The sequence below is a fragment of the Lissotriton helveticus genome, chromosome 7, assembly GCF_964261635.1.
Source record: "Lissotriton helveticus chromosome 7, aLisHel1.1, whole genome shotgun sequence".
NCBI classification, from domain to species: domain Eukaryota; kingdom Metazoa; phylum Chordata; class Amphibia; order Caudata; family Salamandridae; genus Lissotriton; species Lissotriton helveticus.
Genome location: NC_136068.1, coordinates 1262654892 through 1262667273, shown reverse-complemented (window position 1 = coordinate 1262667273; position 12382 = coordinate 1262654892). Strand labels below are relative to the sequence as shown.

At 45.5% G+C, this 12382-nt stretch overlaps 1 protein-coding gene across 2 annotated transcripts in view; it reads left to right on the top strand.

Annotated features, from left to right (window-relative positions):
• The window catches only part of MYCBPAP (MYCBP associated protein), a 1019029-nt gene that overhangs the window by 20120 nt on the left and 986527 nt on the right, over positions 1–12382 (top strand). For both annotated transcript variants that reach the window (XM_078654453.1, XM_078654451.1), the window contains exon 2: positions 7125–7255. In XM_078654453.1, coding sequence (XP_078510579.1) covers positions 7125–7255 — 131 coding nt within the window. The remainder of the gene's footprint in view (positions 1–7124; positions 7256–12382) is intronic.

Genomic DNA, 12382 nt, shown 5'->3' with positions numbered 1-12382 from the left:
TAGGTGCTAGTAAGTTTACCACACTTGTATCAGGCAATTCTGTCTGACTTTAGTCTCTGGTACTGAGCATGCAAGCCTGTCCTAGATACATTGGCATGGGAGTGCACCCATGAATGCCTACTTTAGAGCAGGGTCTAATGATGTATTTTAATGCACCTTTGCCAACTACCTTCTTAATTCGTCCACAGAATAGGTCATTTTTTTCTGCTTCTAGCTAAATTCATACAGCAGCCTGTGCAATATTTTGAGGTGTTGATCATCAAAGTACTTCACCTCAGGGTCCTATGAAGCAGACAGTCCGAGGGGTGGCCATGGTCAAACTAAGAAAAATTGTTTTAAAGTTTCTCTAAACAGGCTCAGGAATTGATCAATTCTCATGTTCCTTGGAAGATTGCACTAAGATGTAGGAGCATTGAAACAAAAGCGAGATCGGAGACAAACAGAATATTTCCCCCCTACTAAAAAGAATTCCGGCTGCAAGAAAGTATTTTGCTAATGTAAGGCCCTTCTTACATTAGAAACGCAATGTTTTTTTTTACTTGAGCCAAGAATAAGTCTCAATGCAGCATACTATTCCAGCTACACTCGTTTACCAGAATCTACTTGTCGCACACCAGACAATGTATCCATCTTTTTGATTTCACCAAGGAAATGGATATGTGTATGCAGAGGCAAGTTGCAGCTTTGACGTAGTAGCTAAGATCTACATATAAGCATCAGAATACTTCAAATAAATCCTTAGTAAATGACATTGCCTTCCTGCGCTTGAATCAACTTGTGTTTTGAGGGTCTTCCTCTGCAGTATGTAAGTATTTAGTGTGAAAGAGTAAAGTGTTTTTTGTCAGTCACCAGGCACAGTATAAATGCATGTGCAAGAAGAAAGTCAGTGGGGCATATCGGTGAATGATTTGCAATAGTCTTGTTACCTTGTTGGTCCTCTGTTCATTATCATATTGTGTTTTCTTTAATGAGAATAGAGGAGCAACAATCAACAGAGTAATGGTTATAGATTGGCATTGCTTACGTCGAGTTGACATACCTGTGACATTTAAACTTTGCTTCAGCCTTGTGTTTTTTAGAATCACATGCAACCATAGAGGACACAGTGAAATATACTAGGGGACAATGTATGTACTTTGTTCCTCACACGGATGTTAACATAATGGTGAAGATATAATTTTAAATAATGGATATTTATTGTTACATGAATAATGTTTCCATTTTTTTCCGAGCTTGTATAGAAGTATTTCTTGAATGTGATGGTGGCGGGGCATTACTGCACGTTCATTTGCAAGGTGAGTAGTGCTTGTTAATGCTTATGATGGGGCTACTGGCAGGAGTGTAACAAGCCCCTGCAGCCCCTGCTCTGCAGGTAGGCCCCAACCTCTTCAGGAGCCCCCAACCTCTTCAGGAGCCCCCAAATCCTTTAGGGGTCCCCTAACCAGGCCAAAGGTAATACATATCTTTGAGATATGTGAGAGTCAAGGGCCCTTCTTCATATTCTGCAGGGGAGGCCCTTCATTTTCCATTATTCCACTGGATACTGGCACTCATTGGTTGACCATGAGATTACTAGGGGTGGGCGATAAATTCCGTTCTGCTGGTGGAGTTGACCACTTTTTACAGCCATATTCTGCCAATGCCATGCAGTGGAGTTTTTTCTCGCTTCTGGCTCTTCAACGGTAACTTGGCGAGTGAGAATTGGCATCTCCTGGTGCAATTTTCAGGCGCTAGAAGTGCACCCGGTGAGATTTTCCAGTGCGGGCTGGCACATCCGTTCGTGGTGAGGAAGCTGGTGCTCAAGTAGAAAACCTACTCAAGCGGCAGCAAAACCAATTCAAGAAGCAGCACCCTCTGGCACACTGCATTGAGCCGATTTGTCAACACGGAACAAGATCCCAGGGCTAAAAACGAGCATGAGTAGCTCGACTTGCTGATTTCTGCCTGTTTGCGGAACTCCGTGGAATCTCGTGGAGTTTTCATGTAGCTCTGTGGAGTGAAATGCAGTGAGTTCCGCCCACCTCTAGAGATTGCAGCAGTAGCTGCAGCGCTGACACTTTTAACTCATTCCAGTGACCTTTCACCACACCAATGCTAATTTCAGTGCACATGCTGTCAGTCATGCATGTCAACAGCTCCCTCTAGTGACTTGGTAAGGTCACTGTGTTAGTGTTAGACTTGGCTTTTTCAGCGGATGCCGTGACGCCATCACCGATGCCGCTGCCTGCACCTTGACATGTGGACACTGCTCGTGGAGAACACATAGCACTGTCCCACTTCGCACCGCAGTTCTGGTCTCAATGACGATGACGCTCCAAGCTGACATCGACGCCGCTGACTGAACCATGGTTTGGGGACACCACTCGAAGATTATTTGACGCACTGCCGCATCCACCACCCCAGCCTTGCCCTACCAATACCAGCTCCATGGACTCAAGATTGTCAACTGAAGCTGCTGCCTGCACTGTGACCTGTGGGCCCGCACACTGCATTGCCCCATCTGGCACCGCAGCCTTGGGTCTACTAACGACAGCGCGTCAGCTATGATGACAGCGCTGCTTGCACCGTGACCTGTCAGCATCACAAGAAGCACCGCCCACTTCGCACACTGCTCTCATCGGGGTTGCTTGATGGCCATCGCCGAGCCGGTGCTTTCACTGCAACTTGAGGGTACCACATGTCGCACCACCCTGCTTCACACCGCAGCCCCGACACCTGCCGGAGTTTCTGACTTCGAATTCATGGAGTTCGACCTGCAACACGTGTGACTTCAAGGGCCCGACGACTCCTGCACCGACTTCCGTAACCAACGCCTTTTCACGCCACTACTCCGGAGCTCACCACATGGTTCGACGCCCTGAATCTCAAAAGGTACTGTTTTACGGGTCTCACTGACACTGTAGCATGCCAGCGACTCCGCCACAGACCAGAACTGTTGGATTTGTTTGTTCACGATGCAGTGATAGCCCCGGATGGAGCTATCGACCTCAAGGAACTGTATATAAAACATATTTTTGCATTATTTTTATTTTGATAACTGTATGTTGGATTTTTATAGCTTTTTTCTTGTTTTACACAGATAAATATTGGATATTTATTTAAAACTGGTGAGGTGTCCTTTTGTAGTGTTTTCACTGTATTACTACACTGTATTACTATTTGTTATGTGCAAATACTGTACACATGGTCTCTGAAATAAGTCTGATTGCTCGTGCCAAGCTACCAAGGGGGTGAGCAGGGGTTATTTTAGATGTGTAATTAGCTTAGCCTCACTAGAGTGGTGGATTCTGCCTGGCTTAGGTGCAACCCTAGCCAACCAGAAAACCCATTTCTAACAGTTAGTTAATAGACAATGTCAAAGCCTGACTATTTTCAAAATTTTAGATTGTTTCAGTGTTAAGTGACTAGAATCTGTGACTGACCTCGAAAGTCGGGGTGAAAGATAACCGTATCAGTATTTGATTCTATACCAATATTAAGGAGTAGTATATGCCATATACTAAGAACAGCAATTTGTACTAGAGCTAATATTGTCACCAGAGTTCTCCTTATTGTCGCTTTACTTCTTGTAACTCCTTAATTTTAACTTCCATTGGTGGTGCCAGAATGACACACTACACTAGCGGGCGGAATCCGCATTTGACCGTCTTACAAACGTTGTAACATAAGATAACATACCAGATGCATTATTAGCAATAATATACTGGCAGTAGACCCAAACTGTACAGTGTAAAAATGGATGTGACTAGCTTCTGATCTATCAGAATATTGTCAACCTTGTAGGTCATTAGGACCCAGATCCAGTGTTTAATTTGAGCAAGTGATTGCTGGTGTTGACCACTGGCACTCAATTTCGGGGACCTGCACTTATTTTACTTCATCAGACATTTCCCAAAAGCAAGATAGGGAAAAAACACACACTGGAAAGGAAGAGGAAGAGAAAGACAATAGAAAACATTACCTAGGGAGAAAGAAGGGACCTGCAAGAGAGAGATAGATAAAAGGTCAGGGAGTGTCTGGTTGTGGATTGAAGAGGCATAAGGTGTATTCAGGACTACGCAGCCTTGGTATCTGATAGAGGCTTCTTTGCAGATTCCTTAACATAGGCTATTCTCCAGGCATCAGAATGGTTACAGATTTTTTTTTTTTTTAATATTCTTACCCGCTAGTGGGTGGTATCGTTTGGCTCCGCATGGTGTCGTCGGTGCCAGAAGTGATGTGCAGTGTGCCTTTTATAAGCTCCATTCTAGGGCGCTGACCTCAGTTTCTTCTTTTCCGTGCCATCAGAATGGATCTGAACGAGTTCCCTTCAGTAATTATTTGACTGGCTTTTTCAGACATTTTGTCAAAGCCGGCTAGTTTGCCTTGTTTTTCTTCTCTTTGTTTTCAGATGTCCTCGAAGAAACCTACTGGGTTCAAGCCTTGTGGTGCCTGTCACAAACAGAGGTCAAAACAGCAGTGCAATCCTTAGTCATATCCAGACTGGAGTACAGAGACCTGAGAAGACTTTGGGCAGCATTTCCAGCACCCCCAAAAAGAATGTGTTGCTCTCTACTGAAGAAGGATAACTATCCTGAAACTCTTGTCTAGAGATACACAACACTGGCTGCACCAAGAAGGGTGAAAAACTAAAGCCTGAAACCAAATTAAGTGTTGTCATGAACTGCATTTACTATGATACCTCAGGGCAAACTGAGTGCTGGGCTGTGAGGCAGTGTGTGCCCACCCTCCTTCTGTTTGAAAAGGCTCCCTTGAGCTAATGAGCTGACAGGCTCTGGTTGATGCACCTGCACCCAGAGAGTGGTACAGAGACCTGAGAAGACTTTGGGCAGCATTTCCAGCACCCCCAAAAAGAATGTGTTGCTCTCTACTGAAGAAGGATAACTATCCTGAAACTCTTGTCTAGAGATACACAACACTGGCTGCACCAAGAAGGGTGAAAAACTAAAGCCTGATACCAAATTAAGTGTTGTCATGAACTGCATTTACTATGATACCTCAGGGCAAACTGAGTGCTGGGCTGTGAGGCAGTGTGTGCCCACCCTCCTTCTGTTTGAAAAGGCTCCCTTGAGCTAATGAGCTGACAGGCTCTGGTTGATGCACCTGCACCCAGAGAGTGGTACAGAGACCTGAGAAGACTTTGGGCAGCATTTCCAGCACCCCCAAAAAGAATGTGTTGCTCTCTACTGAAGAAGGATAACTATCCTGAAACTCTTGTCTAGAGATACACAACACTGGCTGCACCAAGAAGGGTGAAAAACTAAAGCCTGATACCAAATTAAGTGTTGTCATGAACTGCATTTACTATGATACCTCAGGGCAAACTGAGTGCTGGGCTGTGAGGCAGTGTGTGCCCACCCTCCTTCTGTTTGAAAAGGCTCCCTTGAGCTATTGAGCTGACAGGCTCTGGTTGATGCACCTGCACCCAGAGAGTGGTACAGAGACCTGAGAAGACTTTGGGCAGCATTTCCAGCACCCCCAAAAAGAATGTGTTGCTCTCTACTGAAGAAGGAAAACTATCCTGAAACACCTGTCTAGAGATATACAGCACTGGCTGCACTAACAAGGGTGAAAAACTATAACCTGACACCGAATTAAGTGTTATCATGCACTGCATTTACTATAATGCATTGGGGCAAACTGAGTGCTGGGATGTGAGGCAGTTCGCGCCCAACCTCCTTCTGGAGTACAGGTGTGCAACATTATCAGGGCTGTCTAAAGCAAGAACTGTTCCACTCAAGGCTTCTCTTAACACTGATGGTAGGCTGATTACAGGATTAAGATGCTGCAACCACATCACTCCTGGGTTCAAATCACTACACTAGCTCCCTTTCGAGGCCAAGATTTAACTGGAGATAGCTTGTAAGACACACAAAGCCCTACTCCACAATGTTCCCATATACCCGGCCCAGAAGCACCCAATTTCAGGAATCAGAAAATATTCTATGGAGTGTGGGCTGTATGCTACTTAAACCCCTGAAGTTTAGAAAAAAGAAGACTCATGACTGCACATTGTCTGGGGCAGCACCAAGAATCTGGAACTCTCTCCCAGCTAAGGCGCGGGCTAACCCTTCTTCCTCAGCCTTCAAAAAAGAAGTGAAGATGATCCTAATGAACAGATTGGTCACCAGAATGACTGGACAAGGCAGAAACACAATGTCATGACCTGATCACTAATGTTACATGACACAAACATGGCTAGAAGTTGTCACTCTATCCTGTACTGACAGCCTGCGCCACTGGCGACAGCCCTACTCGCCTCCTACATGATGGTACTTGTTATTCTCGTTATGAACCTATGTCATTTTGTATGTATGTAAAGCATTCTGATACAGTAGGGTCATGTTCACGCTATATAAAACCTTCAAATAAATACATTATTTCCCAGAATAATAGGAAGTTGAGCCTGCGTCAATACTCAAACTTGGTTCCCCATTCCAGTCAGCATCTCTTGCTGTAGCATGGCTGTCGGGCTCGTAGCGGGTGAAAGGAGTAGTTATGTTAAGTAGGAGTGAGGAATAGTCATGAACTTGACAGGTAGCTTGCCAGGAAAGGGTGAGGTCAGAACAAAGTGACTTGGAGGTGTACGAAAACAAACTTTTACAAGTAGCCCCTGCCAGCGCTCTGTTGCTCTTAACTAGGCTTCCCCTATACACCTTGCTTTTATATGTTCATGAACTCGAGTTTCACAATATTTTTGATGTCTTTGCTTTGACCGTTTTGGAACTACATACACAAATTAACCTTAAACTGCTGACAATCGCTGTGACAATAACATATATTGTTGTACGAATAGCAAATACAGATTTACCTGTACCGAGGATTGGTGTCCTAGTAATACTCATATGAGGCATACCAGCCTGCACTGGCATACCTCCACCAAGGACTGGTTGCCAGCACCATTGACCAGCACGCCTATAACAAACTGGTGTCTCAATAACAAGGACAGGCCCTATTGTAATTACAAACTATATCCTTATGATAAGGGCAATACCTATCATTGTTTATAAGGTCTTCTATAAAGGGCAATTGTTTGAGAATTGTTACTTGCTCAACCTATAAAGAGTCCAGGTATTGTGTGTTTTAATTTGCAGGAAAATAGGGAATTATTCTTTTTGTTTCAGAAAAAAAACGATCCAAGGCATTAGAGGTGTTTACACCCCCTGTGCAAGAAGAACCAGCGCCTCCCAGCAACGCCGTCCTGAGTGGAGAGGAAATCCAGGCTTTGGCTATCCGAGTGGAGGATTTGGAGAAAGTAAGTGGTCTTGTGTAATGACCTGTGCTGCTTCCAAATTGTTTTACTTTTTTTTTTTTCTACTTATGTATTCATTGATTGGTCATCTTCGTAACAATTCACATATTTAAGACACGACTACAAAGAAGAACATCCTAATTCTCTTATTCAATCAGGCACACAAAATCAAATCAGATGTGTAAACAGGACAAAAAGAAGCAAGATGGAATCAACCAAACTAATTTTATTTAACCTGAAAGGAATGACAAAAGAAGACAAAGACACAAAGACAAAATTAAGACGTGAAAGGAAACACAGATAAAAATAAGTACAGTACTTTAGGGTAATAACCATTGTAAAGGGCATACATTTACTATTTCATTAGATTGTCATTTCCCTGGCAAAAAGAGCAAGTCTAGACTTGTTTGTATCACATGTTCCTCTATTTTATACTGTGTATGAACATTTGAGGATCTGGCGTCACTTATGTCCCTATTTCCTTTATAAATATGAGTAAAATGAATACTGTGGCCTGGATGGATCAGAGTGCACTTGGAGGACTGGTGCAAACATGTGAGTGTTTGAAGTACAAACAGCTCTCCTCTAATGATTTGATTTGATTTGATTTGTAGTTTTGTAAAGCGCGCATATGCCCTTGGGCGTCTTAGCGCTAATGAGTCAAATATACGATCACCAGAGGAGCTTGCTGCTAGGTTGTAACCACGGCTACTACTTTCTGATTAAGGCTAGATGTCATCTTTGTCTCCTTTGTATACATGTTAGGCTGTCTCCTTAACTCTGTGGACACATTAGGATTTAAGTCCTTCAATGACTTTTATTGGTTTTATGGTTTCACTCCCTCACCTCTTTGCATTTGTCTTCGTTCCTAGTAGTTTCCCTGGGCAGGTAGCCTACCCATGAACACAGAAGCATCTGGGCTCCAGTTGTCCTTATACCTTATGCCGTCTTTCACATAGGACGCCTTGCCGCTTAAAAGTGTCTTGCCTGCTGACCGCATATGCGCTGTTGTTGCAGGGGGTATTGTTTGCTATAAGGACTTTGCGCCCACCCTTTTTTTACCACTAATTGGCATAAATGCTACTCTTCTTTACTTCCTCCTAATAGGCCAGTGTGTGCACTTTCTTTTCTTTTGTGGAGCACGGACCAAGCACAGATTAATTTCTCTGAATTAGTGTTCATCCACTGTTCGCAAAGTGATTCAGGTACTATTTCGTCTATCCCTCCCACCCCCCTGCTCCGTTCTGCTACTTCCCTATCAAGCTGCTTCTTCTCCTTATGCCCCCATCCCTATGTCTGACAGAGTTGCCGTAGAGTTCCAGGATTTTCAACTCTGGATTATCCTTGGCTTAAAATTCTCAAAACAAGGTGATTGTTGATCACTATAATTCTCTATCATGACTGAGTACTGAACACATCTGCTTCTCCTGTTTGAAAAAACCTTTAACATTTGTAGCTCTACAGCACTGCCACCACCTGGCTCCATCTCTACTTATACCCAACTGGTATGATACATGTTGCACCCTCGCCCACTAGCCCTTCCCAGTCTAAAATGAATTTATTTGTAAACAAATCGGTCCTAGCAGAAATGTTGTACATACTAACGAGCTCCTGCGTCAAATAAAAGGCTTCAGCTAATTACATAGATTGTAGGTCGACATAATGGTAACATATTGTATCATAATTGCATTTATATAGGACAGGGCTTTTTAAGGCGCTATAGAGTAATTCTGTAGCAACTTTCCATACCACACAATGCCACTTCACTCGACTCCACACCATGCCACTGCACTCCGTGTCCCACAGTGCCACTCAACTCCACACAATGCCATTCCACTCCACGCCACACAATGCCACTCCACGCCACACCTTACAATGCAATTGCACACAATGCAACTCCATTCCATGTTGCACAATACCACTCCACTCCACACAATGCCACTCCATACCACACAATGATAGTCCACTCTATGCCACACAATGCCACTCCACGGCACACAATGTCTCACCATACAATGCTACTTCATGCCACACAGTGACACTTCACTCCACAATGCCACTCTACTCCACTCCACGCCACACAGTGCCTCTCCACTCAATGCCACTCCATGCAACACAATGCCACTCCACACCCCACAGTGCCACTCCACTCCAAACTACACAGTACCACTCAGCGCCACATACTGCCACTCCAGGCCACACAATACCACTCACTCCATGCCATATAATACCACTCCACACCATATATGGCCACTCCATTCCTCACAATGCCACTCCACACAATGTCACTCCGCCCCACACAACGGCTCTCCATGCCACACAATGCCACTCCACGGCATTCCACTGCTCTCAATGTCACTTCACTCCACTCCCATCCACACAATACTACTCCACTCCACATAGTTTCACTCCACTCCACACAATCCATTCCACTCCAGTCGTCACAATGCCAATCCACAGAATGCCACTTCATTCCACTCAATGCCAATCCACTCTCCCTAATGCAACTCCACTCCATTCCACTGCACTCCATGCCACATAGTGGCATTCCACGCCATGCCATACAATACTACACCACTCTTCGCAATGCCACTCTACACCACAGAATACCATACCACATAGTGCCGCTTCACTCCACACAATGCCACTCTTCTCCACTCCACAGGGTACCTCTCAACTCCATGCCACTCCATGCAACACAATGCCACCCCACTCTACGCTCCACAGTGCCACTCCACTACAAAATACAACTCCACGCTACACAATGCCACTCCACTTGTCACAATGCCACTCCATTCAATGCCACCCCACTCAGTGCCACTCCACACCACAACCTGGCTCTCCATGCCACACAATGCCACTCCACTCCACAGTATTCCACTCCTCTCACTGTCACTTCACTCCACTCCTCTCCACAGAATACTACTCCACTCCACACAATTTCACTCCACTCCACACAATCCCATTCCACTCCAATTTACGCAATGCCAATCCACAAAATGCCACTCAATGCCAATCTACTCTCCCTAATGCAACTCCACTCCAAGCCACACAATGCCATCCACTCCATGCCACACAATACTACACCACTCCACGCCACTTCACACCACACAGTGCCACTTCACTCCACGCTACACAATGCCACTCTACTCCACGCCACCCAGTGCCTTCCACTCAATGCAACTCCATGCAACACAGTATTACTCCACTCTATGCCACATAGTGCCACTCCACTCCAAACTACACAATGGCACTCCACGCCACACAATGCCACTCCACACAATGCCACTCCACTCAGTGCCACTCCATACCACAACCTGCCTCTCCATGCCACATAATGCAATTCCACTGCATTCCATTCCTCTCAATGTCACTTCACTCCACTCCATACAATACTACTCCACTCTGCACATTTTCACTCCACTCCACACAATCCCACTCCATCCACTCCACACAATCCCACTCCACTCCTCACAATTCCACTCCAATCTACGCAATGCCACTCAACTCCACAAAATGCCACTTCATTCCACTCAATGCCAATCCACTCTCCCTAATGCAACTCCACTCAATTCCACTGTACTCCATGCCATACAATGGTACTCCACGCCGGGCCACACAATATTACACCACTCCACGCAATGCAACTCCACGCTACACAATGCCACTCCACTCAACTTCATTCCACACCTCTCCATGCCACACAGTGCCACTTCACAACACACGTCACTCCACACAGTGCCACTCCACTTCAGGTAATGCCATTCCACTAATTGCCACACAATACCGCTCCACATAATGCCACTCCACACCACACAGTGCCACTCCATTCCATGCCATACAATGCCAGTCCACTCCATGCCCAACACAATGCCACTTCACACCACGCGATGCCACTCCACTCCACACCACACAATGCCACGCCACACCACACAGTGCCAATTCACGTCACAAAGTGGCACTTCATTCCACTCCACGCCACACAGTGTTACTCCACTCCACACCACACCATTCAACGTAATGCCACACCACTCCACCCATTGCCACCCTACACAATGCCACTCTACTCCCATCCACACACACAATGCCACTCCAGTCCATGCACACAGTGCCACCCACTCTACTTATTGCTTCCTCACGCCACACAATACCGCTTTATGCCCCAAAGTGCCACTCCACACCACAAAGTGCCATTCCACACAATATCTTTCCACTCAACTCAGTGCCACTCCACTCAATGCCACTCCACTGAGTACCACTTCACTCAACTTCACACAGTTCCACCCCACTCCACTCCACACCATGTCACTCCACTCCATGCTTCCCAGTGCGACTCCAGGCAATGCCACTCCACACAATGCCACTCCACTTCACACCACATAATGCCCCTCCACTGTACGCCACACAGTGTCACTCTACTCTCCTCTACAGAATGCCACTCCATACCATGCAGTCTCACTCCACGCCTCACAATGTCACTCCATGCCTCATAGTGCCTGGCGGTGTCAATTGATCAAGCTGGAACAAGCAGGAACTGGAGACCACAGGCAAGTGGCAGACTAGGTGTCCAGGTGCGTACTGATACGGTTGTGCTGCAGTCTGCAATAGTTAGGTCCTGGGGTGGTCGGGACTTCTGTTGGCGGGAAGAATGCTGAGCGGGAAAACCCGTCCAGCGGCAGTGTCACTGGATTAGGCTGGAACTAGCAGGAACTGGAGGACACAGGCAAGTGGTAGGCTACATGTTGGCATAATCCAAAGAAAGGTGTTAACCGAGCCTGGTTTCTCATCCCCACAGGTTATTGGAAAGTGAGGGCCCCCTTCCCTAAATTCTTGATCCAGTGATGCAGGCCAGGATTGAGGGTTGTCTGCTAGAATGGAAGATCCTTTACAGTTGGGGCCAACAACCTTTGTGGACAATGACAAATCATCTTTTTTTAACAAAAACAAACACATGTATTCTCAACCATAGAGATTAGAATATTAGCAAATTAGCCTCATCTACAAACTTTCTTGATATCCAAGGTCATTCATTTGCAGACAGTGTTCTAATAAAGTCTACCAGCATTCTTGCCTCTCTTAGCAAAGGTCAAGGTTTTCTTTTAACATTCTTTATCACAAAGAGTTGTGTAG